Here is a 22132-nt window from a genome sequence, read left to right on the forward strand (position 1 = left end):
TCTCTGTGTGGTTTCACAGCGTGAGCTAGAACTTTCCTTCCTTCCCCTTTACTTGGACCAGTAAATCCATTTGTTATCCCAGCTCACTGTGCTCCTGAAACAGTCTATTGCTGGAGCTTAGGTTTTTTTTTTTCGACTTTAACCTTCTCTTAAAACCTAAGAAGTGTGATCTTTGTTAGCTTGTGTTCCTATAGAGTTTACGAGTTTTTTTTCTGTGGTGTACTGTTTGTCTTACCGGTGCTCACATTTTACCTAAAAGTGTGGGTCTACACTACAGGGAACAGTTTTAGGTGACATGAAGGTGGCTTATCCTCCCTCCTCCTCATTTGCCTTCCAGAAACCTCCAACCAAAAGCAGCACCCCCTACACCTACCTTGCCACCGATTTGAAATGTTAATGAAGCTATTTCTAGCTTGCCTTCACACCGACTTTATTCTGCATCAGGTGTTCAGGATCTCCCTAAAGAAAGCAGCCTGCCCCTCCTCCTTGTTATGAATTCATTTCCAACTGCTGAGGGAACGTTTATTTTAGAAGTGCTCTGCTTCTGCAGGATAAATGGCCAACCTGGGCTTTTCTTGCTCTGGGGAAAAAAGAAAAAAGTTTACAGACCCCTTTGAAGAAGTTCTGGTTCAAGCTACCTTTCTGAAAAATGCCTGCTTGAACACACCAGTCACATGGAGCTGGAATTTTTAGGAAAGGCTTATTATCTTGCAGGCTAAGGAGTGATGGTTACTGGAGTGAGGAAAGACTTCTTTCAGCCTCCCTTTTCTAAAATGGAATGCTACAGCCAGGTGGGATGAGGGTTGGGGGTGGCATTGTCCTTTAACTCACCAGAATCATCTTGCTTTCTGCTACAGCCCCACTTGTTGGCACTCCTTGGCACTGCCTCTTAAGTAGGGTTCCTTCAGCCTTGCGTCCATGGATGACCTTCTAGGAGATTCTGAAACCCCTAAAACTGTGCAAAGTGATGCACCTGTGTGCATTTCTGCTCGCATTCATCAGATTCTCAGTGGGGTCTTTGAAAAGGAACACCTGCTCTTGTCTCTGGAAGGCCCGTATTTCAATGTTGTATTCCTGCAGTAATGGAACAGGAATCTTTCAGATTTCACCTACTGTCGCTTGATAACAGAAAACTGAAGTTCAAAGCTAGTAAAGCAATCCTGTGGGCTAGGTTCACATTTAGAATACAGGGAGCCCTCAGCCCGCAGTCTGGAGAAAGCAACCGTTCTAAAATAGTCTCCAGAGGCCGTGAAAACCGGCAACCGTCAAGGCTCTGCAGAACACTGAATTTGCTGACAAATTCAGCCTACTTTCTGAGCCTCGGTTTACAGATGATGATCCATAAAATGGGGTTAATACCTACCTCACGGGTGAAGTGTCACGTTGCATGCCTACCCACGGGACGTATTCAATGTGTGATGCAAGCTGCTACCGTAGCTGCTCGCCTGTTTGGTCTCCATCAGAAGAACCTACCTGCCGGTGACCTGCCTGGCAGAGCAGTGCTTTGCAAGCTTCAGCATACAGGTGAGTCACCTGGGGATCTTGTTTAAATGGGGCCTGGGAATATGAATTTCTAACCCAGTCCCAGGTGATGCTGACACTGCTGATCCGGGGACCACACTCTGAGTAGCGAGGTACTAGGGCATGCTTAAGTTAGGGATTTGCTGAGTACATCAGCCCTGATGGGCATCTGATCTTGCTGTCAGCTTAAGGAAAGAAAACAGACATAAGGACAGATGACCTCGAGAGCACTGACTTAATTAAACGACCAACAAAAACATCCCGAAGAGGCCCAGGCTTTGCACCATTTTGCTGTCTGTTTATTTCAAGTTTACAGAGAAGCTTAAACATTTGTGGAAAAACACCGAAGGCTTATTTTTCTCTTAAGTTCATGTACTTTTTAGTGATAAATACACAGTATTTAACTTTGTACACCTGATAAAAGGAAAATGCATAGTAGAAAGGATCAGGAATAAAACAGAAGCATCGGGCATGAAATCAATCACAGGATAGAAAAGTCAGCAGTCCCACGAAACTCGGCCCGTGAAGCTGGAGAGAAGATGGGAATCAACGACCTTGAAACCTTCCCTAGCACCTTGGAAGTGAGTGGAGGTCTTGGTTCTTTTCCCCTGGCAACGTGAAGCTCCCCTTTGGAAGATGGGTGAGAGCGACAGGTGGAGCCTGTGTCTAAATGCACAGCTTTCCCCTCCTTGTCCTGAAAGGCTTTGAGGAGGGGAGCCCTAACTCACGGAAAAGCCCAGACCAGAGGGGAGATGGCCTCTCAGGCCCCAAGTGCCAACAAGGGGCTAGATAAGGCTTTATGGGAGCCACTGGCCAGGCTGCGGAATAGATGGGGAAGTGGAACAGGACAGAAGGAAGATGGGTAGAGAACATGTGCTGCTTCAAAGCCACAGGTGCAGGCCACCGCTTGCTTACACCAAACTGGTCCCACAGATGAGCCAGTAAAGGAAGAGACGGATAGGCATCCTTTTTGCTTACCTGGAAAAGCTTCTGCCCTTTCCTGACAGAGCCGGCTTTTGAAAAAAATCAACGTTTGTGCTTTAGGAGTGGAGACAAACCCCAAGAGTTTGCGCTCCAAGTAGCTCTAATGCTTTATGTTACAGCCCTCTCTGCTTATACTTTTCTCAGTGGGGCGGTTCCTTTCCACAGCTTTCTTTGGTGTTTCTTAGTTTAAAAAAAAAAAAAAAAGTAATGAACGTGGGCCTCCCCCAACCCATTCGCCTACCTAGCTCAGTGCTGCCTGATCGCTGGCATTCCACATGTGAACCCTTAGACGGAGAGTTTCGTGGTGGGAGAAATGGCGTCGCCTGATGCAGTTGTGTAAACACAGGAGGAGTTCTGCAGAGGCTCTGCATGCTGCCCGCCCTCCCTGGGCGAGCCACTCGGCCAGGCCAGAGTCCAAACAGACAGGCTAGGACTAAGACTAAGGACCGGTTGACCTGAACCACCGCAAGGTGCTTACTGCAAACTAACCAGACCCTGTTTGCTCCCAGGAAGGCTGGAGCCTGTAAATTTAAACAAGCACAGGAGGTGAGAGGAAGTACCAGATTACAGAAGGCAAGCAAGCAGGCCAGAGGACCCTCCAGCAGATGGGTGTCCTTTGCTCTTGGAAACCAGTATTCTCTAGCTCGGTACTGCTTTTAAGGTAGCAAGAAAAGTCTGGCTAAACGACAGTCAAGAGCTTATGAAGACTGATGGACGCCAAGAACACCCGGGCTCTGTGAACACGCTGGACGGGGGGAACAAGGCCTGCTTCTCTGCCTCTCTGCAAAAAGTCCTCGTACCAGCACTGATCAGCCAGAAACCACAGGAAAGCACGTCCTTCTGAGCCCAGTTACTGACACTGTTTCCCCCAAGCCAGATTCCACAGAGCACTGGGAATTCCAAAGAAGGAAGGAAGACGAAGCCCTTCCAATTTTCCTCCCTCTTGAACTTCACACTCACCTATGTGTGGCTCTGGAAGAAGTCCACTTGAACTGCAGCCAAACTTCCCAAGGTTAGTTGGAAGTCAAAAAGGTAAACTTTTTCTTTCTGGACTTCTGGCTACAAAAAGGAACTCCCTGTACGAAGCCCTGGTTCCCGTGGACCTGAGGACTGCTGTAGGTTTCAATCATCTTCTCTTAAAGGGTGCCCTAAAGTTATTGTATAGATCCAAACAGAGCTTTGCCGGTAAGGATGATCATTTGTGTCTCAGCTGAATGAAAGCATTTCTTAACTGGCCCTCCAGAAACTGGATAAGTGTTTCATTGACTACAACAATCAGCTAGTATTTAAGAAGAAAACAGAACCTTAGCAGCCTCTAGAATACACACGTTATAAACAAGGTGAGCTGCTAATACACAGGCATAGATTTCATTGGCTCTAACTCCGATCACATCCCTGAAGGCATGGGAGAGATCCTGGAAGCTCGAAATGATTTCTGAACTGCTCTAGAGTTCAGACTGGTTAGAAAATTGAAAGTATTTTTTGTTGTTGTTTACTCTTAAGCCATGTAATGTACATGGAAGTGTAGGATTTCACCCTGAAGTTTTTGTAATTTAACAAGAGATTTACCAGAGCTCCCTCAACTACTGAAGAAAAGTTTCAGCTTTGAGCGGCTGTCATAAAGAAACACACTCGTTCAGTCCTTTAGGGGAGATGTCCCACCACAACCATTGAATGCCCCTCTGAGGCTGGAAAATCCCCCCTGTGAAGCTGTTAAGTGTCAAGCCCTTTCTGTTTTCCTGACTACAGCTCTACTTATAAAAAAATTTTTTAAGTCCTTCTTAAGAATAAGTTGCATCGAAGCTCCCTGCAGCTACTGAGGGCCAGCCCTGTCCTGACTCCTTGAGTCCACAGTTCTAGAAGGTGCCACGGTTCGGGTCTTGGGGTTTTGTGCAAAATCACACCCGCTCTTCCCCTCCCTTTCAAATGCAGCGAGTGTGGTCTCAGACCACACCACCAGAGTTTCCTGCCAGTTTTCCCCAATTTTTAAACTCCACACACATTCACTTGGTATATCTGACATGATTCTCAGTTCACAAGGAAGGATTTTTGGCATAAAAACATTTTAAAAAGCAAGTGTCCCCAAATGTACGTGGCTTTGGGTCTGCAACTCCTCACACCCTCCCATTCAGCCAGCCAGCGGCCAAGGTCGATGTCATGGAGTCGTCTTTTTTTTTTTTTTTTTTTGTCTCCTTTAAAACAATAAAGAAATCAAACAAACAAATGGGAAAAACAACAGCAACAATAACCAGAGATGATGGTCAAGGCTCTACACACGTGCTCGGTTTCCGTAGGACATGCTGCTATGGAAACGCAGGGCGCGGCCCGCGGAGGTGAGACGTGCATGCGAGGTCGAGGTCCGGCAGCTACTCCATCACCTCGTCCGGCCACGGAGGATGCGTCCGCTTGCCGGAGCCGGGGGCCAGGGCCCCCCGACTCTCCACCCCTGGGCCGCCTTTCACAAGAGCGCTTCCTCCTCCCCCACGGGAGGCGGGTCGGGGCCCCGGAGGCTGTCTTCGCTGCCTTGCTTCCTGCTCACCAAACAGAAAACCCGTGTTAAGACCCAGCGCAATGCTGGCACGGCCCTGAACCAAGGTTTCCCGCGGCCCCGCACCACCTGGGTCGGACATTATTTACTTAACTTCTTTTAGATTCTCCCCCCCGTTTTTCTTGCTCACATGATAAAGTTTCAAAGGAGACTTCGTATCCCCTCTGTAAATGGAAAACCAGCATCGTGTGCAAAAATAGCAAGGAACTATAAAAATAGCTGTTAATCTAGGGGCCTAAGACCTAAAATCATGGCACATGTCACAAGTCACGTGTGGGCTCCACACTGGGGCCTGTTCACCAAGGGCTTTAGGCTCTAAGCTCTTGCAGGGCAGGAACCGTGACACTTGTCTTCAGCCCCCAGGTGCGTTTCCTGGGGGCAACGAGCAGCACGCCTGACTTGGCCTGGCACATAGCCAGCCTTCAGGAAACGGTCGTCAACAGAACTGCCCTCCGCACACAGGCCCGGGGGACACCTCCGACGAAGAGAAGGGCCCTCAACTCGGCAATGTGTGATCAGAGCAGGAGACCAAGTTGGTGGGAAGAAGTGTCCTGGTGTCCCCAGCTAGAGCTGCCTGGGGTGACAGACATGGGCAGTGCGATGGGAAATGTGAGGGAAAGTCCCTAAGGAGAGGCCCAAACCGTTTGCCATCATCAAGCAATCAATGCCCCTCCTAAGGGGAGCCGTTGGGCTTGCTATGCAGGACTAATGTCTATTGTGAGCCCTAGGCCCAAAGGGCAACTGCCCTTGCACGAGGGAAGGGCAACTGCCCTTGCACGAGGGAAGGGCAAGCGTGATGTCTGTACATTCCTAGGAAGAAACTCCTCTTTGTTTAAAACTCACACTCACTGGCTTTTACGTTTCTGCCAAAGAATAGGGTGTCAAGTCTCCTGGGAGGAGAGTTGTAACTGGATAACCAATGAGGCCCTACAGCTGCCTGCTCACACCAGCTGGTCTCCCTGCAGACAGCTAGTGGGCCATGGGCCCAAGGCCTCTAACGACTGACTGAGCCCTAAGAGCTCCAGAGTGCTGGACCATTGGGACAACCAAAACATCCCATCGGTGGGCTGAGGGCAAGGGCAGGTAATCCCCAGGTGCTGCTGGGACGGAGGTGAGGGAATAAAGAGGCAGTCAAGTCCTCTGGGCCAGTATCAGTCTTTGGTGTCTTGCAACTTTGATCTCATTAAAAATAAAAGGTGAAATAAACAACAGACTTGCACGAAAAGGGAGGCAAACTCTAAAACTGAGGTTGAGAAGAGAAGGGCCCAGCAAAGGCCAGCCCATTAGGCTTCACCCTGTCACCCTGTGAGGCTCAAAGCATAGGCGGGGTCACCCCATCATGCGCTGCAGAGGTGGCTGGGAACAATTTGGCAGGGACAGGGGCGGCCTTCACAGGCTGTGGGTGACTGGCTCTGACGGCTACCTGCCACTTTCCCTGCTCCTTTTTTAAGCATAAATGATCCCCAAATGGTCTTCCTATATTATCACATAAGCACCTGACTCCTACGGTGGCCAATAAATTTCATCTCAGAAGCCAACTCCTCACAAACGGAAACAACCGCTGCTTCTACAAGAATGTTCACAGCAGCGTTATTCATGCGTGACAGCCTCCGAAATGGAAACAATGTCCATCACCAGATGAATGGAGAAATAAAATGTGGGTATATCCATACAATGGAATATGATTCAGCCATAAAAAGGAATGAAGTTGGGAGAGGAACCAAGATGGCGGAGTAGGACGTGCTCTCACTCCCTCTTGCGAGAACACCAGAATCACAGCTAGCTGCTGGACAATCATCGAGAGGAAGACACTGGAACTCACCAAAAAAGATACCCCACATCCAAAGACAAAGGAGAAGCCACAATGAGACAGCAGGAGGGGCGCAATCACAGCAAAATCAAATCCCATAACCGCTGGGTGGGTGACTCACAAACTGGAGAACAATTATACCACAGAAGCCGACCCACTGGAGTGAAGGTTCTGAGCCCCACGTCAGGCTTCCCAACCTGGGGGTCCAGCAACGGGAGGAGGAATTCCTAGAGAATCAGACTTTGAAGCCTAGTGGGAATTGATTGCAGGACTTCGACAGGACTGGGGGAAACAGAGACTCCACTCTTGGAGGGCAAACACAAAGTAGTGTCCGCATCAGGACCCAGGGGAAGGAGCAGTGACCCCAGGGGAGACTCAACCAGACCTACCTGCTAGCGTTGGAGGGTCTCCTGCAGAGGCGGGGGGTGGGGGTGGCTGTGGCTCACCGTGGGGACAAGGACACTGGCAGCAGAAGTTCTGAGAAGTAATCCTTGGCGTGAGCCCTCCCAGAGTCTGTCATTAGCCCCACCAAAGAGCCCAGGTAGGCTCCAGTGTTGGGTCGCCTCAGGCAAAACAACCAACAGGGAGGGAACCCAGCCCCACCCATCAACAGTCAATTAGATTAAAGTTTTACTGAGCTCTGCCCACCAGAGCAACTGTCAGCTCTACCCACCACCAGTCCCTCCCACTAGGAAACTTACATAAGCCTCTTAGATAGCCTCATCCACCAGAGGGCAGACAGCAGAAACAAGAAGAACTACAATCCTGCAGCCTATGGAACAAAAGCCACATTCAAAGAAAGATAGACAAGGTGAAAAGGCAGAGGGCTATGTACCAGATGAAGGAACAAGATAAAACCCCAGAAAAACAACTAAATGAAGTGGAGATAGGCAACCTTGCAGAAAAAGAATTCAGAATAATGATAGTGAAGATGATCCAGGACCTCAGAAAAAGAATGGAGGCAAAGATCAAGAAGATGCGAGAAATGTTTAACAAAGACCTAGAAGAATTAAAGAACAAACAAACAGAGATGAACAATACAATAACCAAAATGAAAACTACACTAGAAGGAATAGCAGAATAACTGAGGCAAAAGAACAGATAAGTGACCTGGAAGACAGAATGGTGGAATTCACTGCTGTGGAACAGAATAAAGAAAAAAGAATGAGAAGAAATGAAGACAGCCTAAGGGACCTCTGGGACAACATTAAACACAACAACATTCTCATTATAGGGGTCCCAGAAGGAGAAGAAAGAGAGAAAGGACTCGAGAAAACATTTGAAGAGATTATAGTCGAAAATTTCCCTAACATGGGAAAGGAAATAGCCACCCAAGTCCAGGAAGCACAGAGAGTCCCATACAGGATAAACCGAAGGAGAAACACGCCAGGACACATAGTAATCAAATTGGAAAAAATTAAAGACAAAGAAAATTTATTGATAGCAGCAAGGGAAAAAAGACAAATAACATACAAGGGAACTCCCATAAGGTTAACAGCTGATTTCTCAGCAGAAACTCTAAAAGCCAGAAGGGAGTGGCATGATATACTTAAAGTGATGAAAGGGAAGAACCCACAACCAAGATTACTCTGCCCAGCAAGGATCTCATTCACATTAGATGGAGACATCAAAAGCTTTACAGACAAGCAAAAGCTAAGAGAATTCAGCACCACCAAACCAGCTCTACAACAAATGCTAAAGGAACTTCTCTAAGTGGGAAACACAAGACAAGAAAAGGACCTACAAAAACAAACCCAAAACAATTAAGAAAATGGTAATAAGAACATACATATTGGGGTTTCCCTGGTGATGCAGTGGTTTAGAGTGTGCCTGCCAATGCAGGGGACACGGGTTCGATCCCTGGCCCGGGAGGATCCCACATGCCGCGGAGCAACTCAGCCTGTGCGCCACAACTGCTGAGCCTGAGCTCTGGAGCCCGAAAGCCACAACTACTGAGCCCATGTGCCACAACTAGAGAAGGCCCACGCTCAGCAGTGAAGACCCAACACAGCCATAAATAAATAAATAAATTTATATTAAAAAAAAAAGAACATACATATCAATAACTACCTTAAACGTGAATGGATTAAATGCTCCAACCAAAAGACACAGGCTTGCTGAATGGATACAAAAACAAGACCCATATATATGCTGTCTACAAGAGGTCCACTTCAGACCTAGGGACACAAACAGACTGAAAGTGAGGGGATGGAAAAAGATATTCCATGCAAATGGAAATCAAAAGAAAGCTGGAGTAGCAATCCTCATATCAGATAAAATAGACTTTAAAATAAAGAGTGTTACAAGAGACAAGGAAGGACACTACATAATGATCAAGGGATCAATCCAAGAAGAAGATATAACAATTATAAATATATATGCACCCAACATAGGAGCACCTCAGTACATAAGGCAACTGCTAACAGCTATAAAAGACGAAATCGACAGTAACACAATAATAGTGGGGGACTTTAACACCTCACTTACACCAATGGACAGATCATCCAAACAGAAAATTAATAAGGAAACACAAGCTTTATATGACACAACAGACCAGATAGACTTAATTGATATTTATAGGACATTCCATCAAAAAACAGCAGATTACACTTTCTTCTCAAGTGCACACGGAACATTCTCCAGGATAGATCACATCTTGGGTCACAAATCAAGCCTCAGTAAATTTAAGAAAACTGAAATCATATCAAGCATCTTTTCTGACCACAACGCTATGAGATAAGAAATCAATTACAGGGGAAAAAACATAAAAAACACAAACACATGGAGGCTAAACAATACGTTACTAAATAACCAAGAGATCACTGAAGAAATCAAAGAGGAAATCAAAAAATACCTAGAGACAAATGACAATGAAAACACGACAATCCAAAACCTATAGGATGCAGCAAAAGCAGTTCTAAGAGGGAAGTTTATAGCTATACAAGCCTACCTCAAGAAACAAGAAATATCTCAAATAAACAATCTAACCTTACACCTAAAGGAACTAGAGAAAGAAAAACAAACAAAATCCAAAGTTAGCAGAAGGAAAGAAATCATAAAGATCAGAGCAGAAATAAATGAAATAGAAACAAAGAAAACAATAGCAAAGATCAATAAAACTAAAAGCTGGTTCTTTGAGAAGATAAACAAAATTGATAAACCATTAGCCAGACTCATCAAGAAAAAGAGGGAGAGGACTCAGATCAAGAAAATTAGAAATGAAAAAGGAGAAGTTACAACAGACACCACAGAAATACAAAGCATCCTAAGAGACTACTACAAGCAACTCTATGCCAATAAAATGGACAACCTGGAAGAAACAGACAAATTCTTAGAAAGGGATAAGCTTCCAAGACTGAACCAGGAAGAAACAGAAAATATGAACAGACCTTCACAGGTAATAAAATTGAAACTGTGATTTAAAATCTTCCAACAAACAAAAGTCCAGGACCAGATGGCTTCACAGGTGAATTCTATCAAACATTTAGAGAAGAGCTAACATCCATCCTTGTCAAACTCTTCCAAAAAACTGCAGAGGAAGGAACACTCCCAAACTCATTCTATGAGGCCACCATCACCCTGACACCAAAACCAGACAAAGATACTACAAAAGAAGAAAATTACAGACCAATATCACTGATAAATATAGATGCAAAAATCCTCAACAAAATACTAGCAAACAGAATCCAACAACACATTAAAAGGATCATACACCATGATCAAGTGGGATTTATCCCAGAGATGCAAGGATTCTTCAATATACACAAATCAATCAATGTGATACACCATATTAACAAATTGAAGAATAAAAACCATATGATCATCTCAACAGATGCAGAAAAAGCTTTTGACAAAATTCAACACCCATTTATGATAAAAACTCTCCAGAAAGTGGGCATAGAAGGAACCTACCTCAACATAATAAAGGCCATATACAACAAAACCACAGCAAACATCATTCTCAGTGTTGAAAAACTGAAAGCCTTTCCTCTAAGATCAGGAACAGGACAAGGATGTCCACTCTCACCACTATTATTCAACATAGTCTTGGAAGTCCTCGCCATGTCAATCAGAGAAGAAAAAGAAATAAAAGGAATACAAATTGGAAAAGAAGAAGTAAAACTGTCACTGTTTGCAGATGACATGATACCATACATAGAGAATCCTAAAAATGCCACCAGAAAACTACTAGAGCTAATCAATGAATTTGGTAAAGGTGCAGGATACAAAATTAATGCACAGAAATCTCTTGCATTCCTATACACTAATGATGAAAAATCTGAAAGAGAAATTAAAGAAACAATCCCATTTACCACTGCAACAAAAAGAATAAAATACCTAGGAATAAACCTACCTAGGGAGACAAAAGGCCTGTATGCAGAAAACTATAAAACACTGATGAAAGAAATTAAAGATGATACCAACAGATGGAGAGCTATACCATGTTCTTGGATTGGAAGAATCAATATTGTGAAAGTGACTGTACTACCCAAAGCAATCTACAGATTCAATGCTACCCAAAGCAATCTACAGATTCAATGCAATCCCTATCAAATTACCAATGGCATTTTTTACGGAACTAGAACAAATAATCTTAACATTTGTATGGAGACACAAAAGACCCCAAATAGCCATAGCAGTCTTGAGGGAAGAAAACGGAACTGGAGGAATCAGACTCCCTGACTTCAGACTATAGTACAAAGCTACAGTAATCAAGACAATATGGTACCGGCACAAAAACAGAAACGCAGATCAATGGAACAAGATAGAAAGCCCAGAGATAAACCCACGCACCTATGGTCAACTAAACTATGACAAAGAAGGCAAGGACATACAATGGAGAAAAGACAGTCTCTTCAATAAGTGGTGCTGGGAAAACTGGACAGCTACATGTAAAAGAATGAAATTAGAACACTCCCTAACACCATACACAAAAATAAACTCAAAATGGATTCGAGACCTAAATGTAAGACCGGACACTATAAAACTCTTAGAGGAAAACATAGGAAGAACACTCTTTGACATTAATCACAGCAAGATCTTTTTTGATCCACCTCCTAGATTAATGGAAATAAAAACAAAAATAAACAAATGGGACCTAATGAAACTTCAAAGCTTTTGCACAGCAAAGGAAACCATAAACAAGACGAAAAGACAACCCTCAGAATGGGAGAAAATATTTGCGAACGAATCAACGGACAAAGGATTAATCTCCAAAATATATAAACAGCTCATGCAGCTCAATATTAAACAAACAACCCAATCCAAAACTGGGCAGAAGACCTAAATAGACATTTTTCCAAAGAAGACATACAGATGGCCAAGAAGCACATGAAAAGCTGCTCAACATCACTCATTATTACAGAAATGCAAATCAAAACTACAATGAGGTATCACCTCACACCAGTTAGAATGGGCATCATCAGAAAATCTACAAATGACAAATGCTGGAGAGGGTGTGGAGAAAAGGGAACCCTCTTGCACTGTTGGTGGGAATGTAAATTGATACAGCCACTGTGGAGAACAGTATGGAGGTTCTTTAAAAAACTAAAAGCAGAATTACCATATGATCCAGCAATCCCACTACTGGGCATATACCCAGAGAAAACCATAATTCAAAAAGACACATGCATCCTAATGTTCATTGCAGCACTATTTACAATAGCCAGGTCATGGAAGCAACCTAAACGCCCGTCGACAGACGAATGGATAAAGAAGTGTGGTACATATATACAATGGAATATTAGTCAGCCATAAAAAGGAACGAAATTGAGTCATTGGTTGAGACGTGGATGGATCTAGAGACTGTCATACAGAGTGAAGTCAGAAAGAAAAAAACAAATATCATATATTAACGCATGTATGTGGAACCTAGAAAAATGGTACAGATGAACCGGTTTGCAGGGCAGAAGTTGAGACACAGATGTCGAGAACAAACGTATGGACACCAAGGGGGGAAAACCCCGGGGTGGGTGGGGATGGTGGTGTGCTGAATTGGGCGATTGGGATTGACATGCACTGATGTGTATAAAATTGATGACTAATAAGAACCTGCTGTATAAAAAATAATAATTAAAAAAAAAAGGAATGAAGTTCTGACACATGCTACATCATAGATGAACCTTGAAAACATTACGCTGAGTGAAAGAAGCCAGACACAAAGGCCACATACTATATGATTCCATTTATATGAAATGTCCAGAATATGCAGATCTATAGAAACTGACAGTAGATTCGTGCTGGCTGGGGAACGGGGGAGTGGGTGGTGAGAGCTAAGGGTACAGGGTTTCTTCTTGGGCTAATGGAAATGTTCTAAAACTGATTGTGGTGATGGTCACACAGCTTTGTGAATATATTAAAAACTATTGAATTATATACTCTAAATGGGTATGTGATTTATAGCTCAATAAAGCTGCTTTTAAAACTTAGAAATGGCTGCCTGGAGCTCCCAGCTGATAATGAGGTGGTGAGCTGGGCTCAGTGCGCAGAGTACTGGGACTGCTGTCCTGCCACAGGCATGGGGTGGGGGCCAAGTGGCAGCAGGGGTGCAAGTATTTGTCACCTCAGTCTTGCGGGGACAAAAATTCTCATCTGTCCTGGGAGGCGCTGGGACTAATGAGCTGGGTATGTGTTTGAAAGAGGCTGGCTGACTGGTGAAAAGGTCCGGATCCTCCCCAGAGGCAGGGGACTCTCACACTCATTTGCAACAGGCTGGAAGGGGACTTATTTTCTAGGTCTTAACCCATCAGAGAAGAAAGGGTGGATGCTGGAGAGCCCCAGGCGGGAGCCCCCGAGCGCAGCATGCCCGATCTAGGCTCTGACCGCTGACCCAGAGCAGGGGCTGCCTCGGCCGTGACACAGCTTCAATGCCATTGACGTGCACTGAGCATATGTGGGTGCCCGACTAGGTCTAAGACCTGGGTGAGCTCACAGGCATTCCAGGTGGAGCGCCATGCACCCGCAGCCCCAGCCCACATGCACAACCCACCGTCGGGTCCAAGCCCCTGGATGCCCCTCGTTTTCTTCCTGGATCCGGAGGCCCAAGGTGAGCCTGGGCACAGCAGCCTGGGCTGGAAGGAACGTCCGCCTGGGTGGGGATACCCCGTGCTCTGCAGCTGCCCCCGCCCCCAGGCCCTGGCAGAGGCTAAGGCACAGGCAGGCAGGCGTTACCTTGGGCTCAGACAGGGGCTCACACTCCCTGGTTGGTTTTTTGCTGGAATCGCCAGAGGGGAGGGAAAAGGGAAGTGAGAAGGGACACTTGGGACCCATGGGATTCCTGTCCCCCACCCCAGATACACTCAGACCCCGAACACCAGCTTCACGGAGCTGTTGCCAGGGCAGTTAGGAGCAGGACACCTCTCCGCCGTGAGACGCGGGGTCCCATGAGCGAGACTGGCCTTGCTCACCCACCGCAGGGACAAAAATCCCACCGTCAAGCATGCATGCTTTGGGGTCAAACAGCCTTTCTGATTGTCAGCCACTCCCCCACCCTCGTTAAAGTGCAAGTCCCCCTGAGAAAGGTCAAACTTCCCTGTGGATTAGCTGTCAGCAAAGGAGGCAGGCTGAGTCCAGGGTGGGGCAAAACCAAAGCCAGCGGCTGCTCGGGTCTCCCCAGTGTGCCCAGTGGGGCTGGTCTGAGTCTTTCTGGACACGGCCGCTGCAGGGCTGGGCCCACACAGAGTCGGCCGGGCAGGGCTGCCCTGCGTTCAGCCTCCAGCTCCCCACCCCGGAGGAAGGCAGGTGGACACTCACATGAGCAGGTTTCCAGGCGCTGACAGCGAGCGCTCCTCCCGCCGGCTGCCCTCAAACGGGTTCCCGAAAGAGCGTTTTCGTATCATGGTCTTCACCAGGATCTGGAGGAAAGAAGAGGAGGCTCGGCCACGTGGGGGAGATTCCAGGCAGCATCCTCCCTCGTGCGACTCCACGAGTCCCGTCTACCTCTTCCTTTCTCCCCACAGCCCACCCCCGCTGCCTGCCAGCTCCCAGGGCTTGTGGCTGATGGTGGGCCTTTGAGAGACACCCACCAGGGATACAGCAGCCACAGCCATCACAAGTCTCACTGGCCTGCTCCTCAAATCTCCACGGCTCCCTGGCTGCCAACAAGATAAGGTCTAAACTCCTCAGTCTGACATTCAAGGCCTGGCATAAGCTAGTCTTGGCCTACTCAACTGCCAGGGGATGCTGTGCTCCAGGAGAGCTGGCCTGTACTGTCCATCCAGTACCCCTGGTACCATCTGTCTCACCTGAGCCATCACTGGACATGCCCTCCTGGCCCATCAACCTGTCTCATCTTCAAGGCCAGGCCTTTATTTTTGGTGAAAGCCATCTACAACCAACGCAACAAGTAACCAACTATTGCTTCCCAGGTATAATCCTGGGAGGGGGATGGGAGTCACTGCACTTTTAACTGAAATGTAATTCACACAGCAAAAAAGTCTCCATTTTAAAGTGTACAATTCAACGGTTTTTAGCATATTCACATCACCACTGTCTAATTTCAGAACATTTACATCACCCCGAAAAGAAACCCAGTACCCATTCGCAGTCAGTCCCCATTCCTCCTCCCCTCCAGCCCCTGGCAACCACCAATCCACTTTCTGTCTCTATGGGTTTGTCTATTCTCATTTCATATAAATGGAATCATTCAGTACGTGGCCTTTGGGGTCTGGCTTCTTTCACTCAGCATGTTTTCAAGGTCCATCCACGCTGCAGCACGAATCATTGCTTTATTCCTTTTTATGGCCTGGTAATAATCCTTTGTGTGTATATGCCACATTTTGTTTATTCATTCATCCTTTGGACTGTTTCCACTTTGGGGCTATTGTGACTAATGCTGCTATGAACAATTTGTGTACAAGTTTTTGTGTGGACACTTTCCACACAAAATGTTTTCGTTTCTCTTGGGTGTACACCTAGGAGTGGAATTCTTGGATCGTTCGGTAACTCTATGTTTAACATTTTTAGGAGCTGCCAGACTGTTTTCTACAGTGGCTACACAGTTTTTTACAGTCCCACTAACAATACAAAATGGTACCAGTTTCTCAGGGGGCTGCATTTTAGCTGAGGATGAGAAACATCTGTCTCAGTCTAAGGAGCTGAGGAAACATCCCAGGACACTGAGGGTGGCCAGTCCACGGGCTGGTGTGGTGTGAGGGCAAGAGAGGTCAGAGGTCCCGAAAGTCCTTTTTTTAAGTCTGAGAGGCACTGGGAGCTGGCATGTCCACTGTCATGAGTGGGAACACTTTGGTGTCCCCCCCCATCCACCCTAAGACAGACTGGGTCCACAGCTTGGCTGGGAAACACCTGCCAGAGGAGGGGATCTTTGGGGAAAAGGTAATATCCCTCCATCACGTCCCTCAGCCACTGCTCAGCTTCCCTCCTCTGCCTTCCAGTCTTCCCTTCAGCCCATCCTTTCTGAAACCCAGATCTGATTCCCTTACTCCCTGACTTGGTATCTCTCACCCATAGGAGTTTGGAACTTATCCTGTTACCAGTCAGGGAGTCATGGAAGGTTCATGGTGATGCTTTTGCCTGCTGTATTTCATGAAGGAATTTTCAAGGAAGTGGCCTCAACACCCTGTAAGGCTCTGGCCTCCTTCCAAGCAGAGCATGATGCCTCTTCAAGCTGTTTCATGTACTGACTGAGCTTGCGGATTTTTCTTTTAAAGGGTTTGCTGCTAAAAAAGAAAAAAAAAAGTGTTTAAAAAACCACTAAAAGGTGGAGACACCCAAATGTCCATCAACTGATGAATGGATAAGCAAAATGTGCTCTAGCCATACAATGGAATACTTTTCAGCCCTAGAAAGGAATGACTGGCTACAATGTGGATGAACCTTGAAAACATTATGCTGAGTGAAAGAAACCAAGCACAAAAAATCACATACTGTATGACTCCATTTATATGAAATGTCCAGGATAGGCAAATCTATAGAGACAGAAAACAGACTAATGGATGCCAGGGGCTGGAGGGAGGGGAGAACAGAGAGTGAGTGCTCACAGGTACGGGGGTTTCTTTCGGGATGATGAGAATGTTTCAGAACTACAGAGGTGATGGTTGCACAATATTGTAAATGTACTACATGCCACCGTATTGTTCACTTTAAGTGGTTACTTTTATGTTACATGAATTCTACCTCAATTAAAAAAAAAAAAAAAAAAAGAAAGAAAAGAGAAACGCTGAGCTAGAGAATGAAGGCTGTGCCTCTTGGCAAGCACTCAAGGTCCCTCCCTTGCCAAGGCCCGAGCTCTGTGGTTCCTGGAACACAGGGCTTGTTTCCTCTGAGCCTGTGCAGGCACCATCCCCCCGGTGAGACTGGCCTCCCCAGTCCTCAGGACCCAGCGAAAGGGGCTCCTGCCCTCTGGCGCCTGCCACGCCTGCTCCTCTACCCGCTGGCCTGTCACCGTGTGATGGTACAGGAGAGTGATTCTTTCTTTCCAGATCCATCTTCCTTATGAGGCCGGGAGCCCCATGAGAGCTGGCACTGTCCCTTGTTCACCTCTGTAACCCCGTGCCCGGCACACCCTGGGTGCCAGGAGGGGGCCTGGGCCTCCCCGCTCCAGCCCCTCCTTCTCAGACAGCTGCTGAAGCCCTCACTTCCTCCCTGCCCCCCCACAGTCCATTCTCCACGTGGGACCTTCCCAAGGCCAATAATGATCATGCCGCTCCCCTGAATCAAACCTCTTGGGACCAAGACTTAAACCTCTGCTGTGGCCTCAGGCCTTGTGTGGCCTGGCCCCACCTCCCATCCAGCTTCACGCCACCCTCCCTTCTTTGCCCTGCTTCAGCCACCCTGGCTTTCTTGAGGTTTCTCATGGACATGATCCCACCAGAGGATCACTGCGTTTGCTGTTCCCTTTTCCAGGAATGCCCTTGCCCTTTACCCTCTCTCGGCCTGATTAACACCCCGCCATCCTCTCAGCGTGCATCTTCCAAGAGGCCTCCTCCAATCCATCACCTGGGCTGCATTCCCCTCTTAGGCGTACCCCTTGCAGCCCCTCTGTTACTTGCATAATTTATTTGTTGGTTCTTTGCCCAGCGTCTGCAGGCACCATGTTTGTTGTATTCATCTCTGTATCCCCTGCTCCCAACACAGGCCTGGGGAAACCACTCAGTGTTCAAAAAGTGTTTCCTGAATAATCAATGCCTATTTCAGACCTCTAGGGTCAGACGCCTTCTCCCAAGAATACCCACAACCAGGAATAGAATAACCCGGGGTGGACGCTGGGAGCCCGACGTCAGCTGCCTTCCCCACGGCAGGCTCGGGATGTGGGTGCAGCGAGCGGGTGGATGAGAAGGAGGGGGTGTGTGTGGGTGAGTGTTCAACAGCAAAGACCGTGCAGAGGCCACTGGCTGGGGAGGAGGAGGAAGATGTGAATGGATGCCCCACCCGGGGGCTCAGGTTTTGGGGGGAGAGAGAAAGTGTGTGGGGAAGCAGAGGGTGAGGTGCAAAGCTGGGAGCAAAGGAGCCAGCACTGGGGGCTCCTAAAGCGGGGGGGGTCACTCGAGGCTGGACACGGCAGAGCCTCCCCTCCCAGAGCCCAGGGCCCTGCCTGCCTGCTGGGGCTGACGCTGGCCAAACACACCCGGGACTCCCGAGGTGGCCACGGTGGGGCAGCCCACCGGATTCTGCCCCTAGGACTGCAGCCTGGGCCCCAGGGCCCTGAGGGTCCTGGTCTCCCTCCTGGAGCCACACACCCTCTGGGCAGAGGCTTGGCAAGTGGGTGATTCCCTGAGTCTTCGAGGTTAGGCCTGAGGACTCCAATTCTAGCTCCTTCTTCCTGGGTCAGGACCCAAATGTAAGGCCATAAAAGGGGTCCCAGGAGTTGGGAAGAGCTTTCTGAGGCACGGGAAGTGGAGGCCCTGCCTCTAGCCCTGGCAGCTGCCCACAGGGCAGAGATGAGACGAGCTCAGTCGTCTGCTCTGGGGACTGAAGACCCAGCCAGTGGGGAGCCCGTCTTGGAGACCTCGGCTCCAGCTGCCACCCTGGGCACCTGCCCTGGTCCTTCCCCTCCTGCTCCCCTGACACGCTCTGAAAGCAGGAATTCCAGAAGGGGCAGTACAATCCTTAGAGAGGGGCTACCTTTGTCTACAGTAACCTCGGACCCGGCTGTAGACAGAGCTCGCACTAGAAGACGCAGGGGCCACCTGGCCTGACTTGTGACCAAGGCCCAGAGGCTGGTAGCTGTAGGTGAGGGGCAGACCCGGCCATCCCCTGACGCTCAGGCCCAACGTCTACTTCTTAGTGGCCCGCCCACGTTCCAGCTCATCCTCGCTGGCCTGCGGCGGGCTCTCTGTCCCTGCTCTCAGGCAGTGGTTTGCCCCACCTTACCACGGTTGCCAGGCTGGGTATGTGTTTGACCGAATTCTCCACCTCCTCTTCTGTCACCTCGACCAGCGTGCAGTTCTCATCCTCTGATGGCAGTGGCTCCGCCCCATGCCTCGTGACCCAGGGGTGCAGCTTCAACGAATGACAGGAGGGGTGAGGGGCGGGCACAACTGGCTCCCAGGAACCCTGCCTATGAGCGGAGCCAGGGAGGGGACGCGGGAGGGGAGAGGCAGTGGCCTGAGGTCAGGCATGCAAGAGAGCAGGCAAGCCAGGCAGAGGCTGGGGGGCGAGCGAGGTGGGAGGAAATGTGAAACAGACGAAGGACAGACAATGGGAGGAAGCTACGAGGCCAGAACGTGAGCCGGGCTGGATTCGCCATCTGGCCCCAGGTCTCGGCAGAAGTGCCTGGAATTCGCCATCTGCATTGCCCGGTTGTCTGAGGAGCACCCATCACTCCTCAGCAACTCTCCCTGATGCCTGGAAGGCTCAGCTCAGAGCAGGCAGCATCCTCCCCATTTCACAGAAAGGGAAACAGAGGCATGGGGTGGCACGGGGAAGGATACAATCAGGAGAGGACCCAGGCAGAGGTCTGCCCCCCAACCACCTGCCCCTGGGGTCCAAGCCCTTATCTGTAACCTTCTGGGCTGCCCCCTCTTCAACTGCTAGTTAGCTGAGATGCCTAGGAGTTCCCGAAGCAAATCTCTAGATTTCTTAAAGATCCATGTGTGTGCACGTGGCATTGGCAGGGTTGTAGGGGGTGGATAGGGATCTCTTCTAACAGTGCTTTCTGCAACAGAGTGGAATTCAGCAGGCCGGGGTCAGAGGTGGGGGGTCAAATTGCTCACTAACTTCCTCCCACCCCAACTGTACCTTCTCAAAGGGACAGGCAGGGTCTAAGAAAAGACCCCAGGGGCTTCCCTGGTGGCGCAGTGGTTGAGAGTCCACCTGCCGATGCAGGGGACACAGGTTTGTGCCCCTGTCCGGGAAGATCCCACATGCCGCGGAGCAACTAAGCCCATGAGCCATGGCTGCTGAGCATGCGCGTCCGGAGCCTGTGCTCCGCAACGGGAGAGGCCACAACAGTGAGAGGCCCACGTACCGCAAAAAAAAAAAAAAGACCCCAGGATTGCAGCAGCCACACACTGGAGCACACAGAAACCTGGTCTGGTCCAGTCTAGGGAGGGTGGATGCCATCAGCCCAAGCCAATTGGAGCAAGCGCTAGCTCCTCAGCTGGCAGCGGATCCCACTTCCACAATCACAGTGAACACGAGTCCCAAATCCTCCCCCACAAGCCCCCAGCACCCCAGAGGCCCCAGGACATGGGAGGGCAGTGGTGCCAAGAAGGACGCAGTGCTGTAAACAGAGGGTGTGGGGCCTGACCGAGGCAGGGTTGAGCCAGACAATTCCAAGCAGAGGACACAGGCTGAGCCTCCAGCACATGCCCCAAGGGGCAGCAGCGGCCCCCAGGTACCTTGATCTCAGGCACCACGATCCTCAACTCGGGGTTCTTGTCCAACATGCGGGTGATCAGGTCCTTCAAGTCCTCGGCTATGTCAGGCCTGGGGATGGGAGATACATTAGGGGTGGAGGACGTCATCAAGGGCTCGGAGAGAAAAGGCAACTTGGGGTAGACGGACAATACTCACTGATCTGGAAATTCCAGGGCCTGACTCTTGATCTTACTGTGTAAACACATGATCCGCTCATCCATGAATGGGCACTGCAAAGAGAGGTCAGGGACAGGGTGGCCATCAATGGCTGGCACATCTGTCCTGCAAGGGCAGGCAGCATTCCACACAGGTTGCAGCAGAGAAAGAGACAGCCCAGTGGCCCAATCCAGGGACAAAGCAGATCCCATTCCCCAAAGATCTAAAAGGACCAGGACTGTCTTTCCAGAAGGGCTGGAGCCTTCCTAACCACACTGGCTTTCCTCTGTAGCTGTGCTTTAACTTACCAACTTATACAAAAGCAAACACTCTTTTCACCCACCTGCCAGTTGAACAATAATAATAATACAAAGAACAGTACAAAAGACAAAGCAGCAGCAGCTGTGATTTGTGAGGGCTTAGCCTGGACCAGGCCCTGTACTGAGGTTTCTCAGCACCAACATTTCATTTGGCTGTTACCTCTGCCCGGAATGTTCTTCCCACCAACATCTGCGTGGCTTGTTTTCTCCCATCCTTCAGGTGTCTGATCAAAGCTCACCCGCTCAGGGGGGCCTTCCGGAGCTCCTGTCTAAAACAGACACCCCCTCCACCTCCATGTGATTTCTCATCATAGCACCTCCCCCTGACATTATATTACATATGTATTTGGGGACTTCCCTGGCGGTCCAGTGGTTAGGATTCCACGCTTCCACTGCAGGGGACACAGGTTCAATCCCTGGTCGGGGAACTAAGATCCGCATATCACATGGTGCGGCCAAAAAGAAAAGAAAGAGAGGGTGGGAGGGAGGGATACGCAAGAAGAAAGAGATATCGGGATATATGTATATGTACAGCTGACTCACTTTGTTATAAAGCAGAAACTAACACACCATTGTAAAGCAATTATACTCCAATAAAGATGTTAAAAAAAAAAGAATTTGTCCACTGTTTAACTCCTGCACTGGAACATCAGCTCCAAGAGGACAGAGAGTTTTGTCTGTCTTGCTCACTGCTGACACCTAGTGCCCAGGAACATCCCTGGCACGAAGTAGGGGCTCGATAAATACCTGCTGAATTAATGAATGCTTGAATTATTTCTGTTGATCCTCTCAGAAGCCATAAAAAATAGTAAATATGATTCTCATTTTACAGAAGAGAAAAAACCAGAAGCTCAGAGAGGTGCCGTGTCCTGGGAAGCGCAAAGCCTAGACCGGGCTGACTAAGAAGCCCGTTCATGCACCACCCCTGGGTGACAAGTTGATGCTTTCACTTGGTGGAGGGCCTGACCCAGGAGG

The 22132-nt window shown here is 48.6% G+C and overlaps 1 protein-coding gene across 6 annotated transcripts in view; it reads right to left on the minus strand.

Annotated features, from left to right (window-relative positions):
• Nucleotides 1-2: 2 nt before the first annotated feature.
• The window catches only part of CAMKK2 (calcium/calmodulin dependent protein kinase kinase 2), a 58342-nt gene continuing 36212 nt past the window's right edge, over nucleotides 3-22132 (minus strand). For 2 of the 6 annotated variants that reach the window (XM_029216375.1, XM_029216349.1), the window contains exons 12-16: nucleotides 20838-20911; nucleotides 20663-20750; nucleotides 19194-19322; nucleotides 14616-14716; nucleotides 4517-5036 (exon numbers count right to left, since the gene is read on the minus strand). In XM_029216375.1, the coding sequence (XP_029072208.1) occupies nucleotides 4964-5036; nucleotides 14616-14716; nucleotides 19194-19322; nucleotides 20663-20750; nucleotides 20838-20911 (465 nt within the window). In that variant the 3' untranslated portion in view covers nucleotides 4517-4963. Of the gene's footprint in view, nucleotides 581-831; nucleotides 5037-14033; nucleotides 14077-14615; nucleotides 14717-19193; nucleotides 19323-20662; nucleotides 20751-20837; nucleotides 20912-22132 lie in introns of those variants that run through there. The other 4 variants (XM_029216334.1, XM_029216355.1, XM_029216342.1 and 1 more) reach the window with 4 other exon arrangements.

Source organism: Monodon monoceros, unplaced genomic scaffold (assembly GCF_005190385.1).
Source record: "Monodon monoceros isolate NGI ecotype Baffin Bay Population unplaced genomic scaffold, NGI_Narwhal_1 Super_Scaffold_1, whole genome shotgun sequence".
Taxonomy (NCBI): domain Eukaryota; kingdom Metazoa; phylum Chordata; class Mammalia; order Artiodactyla; family Monodontidae; genus Monodon; species Monodon monoceros.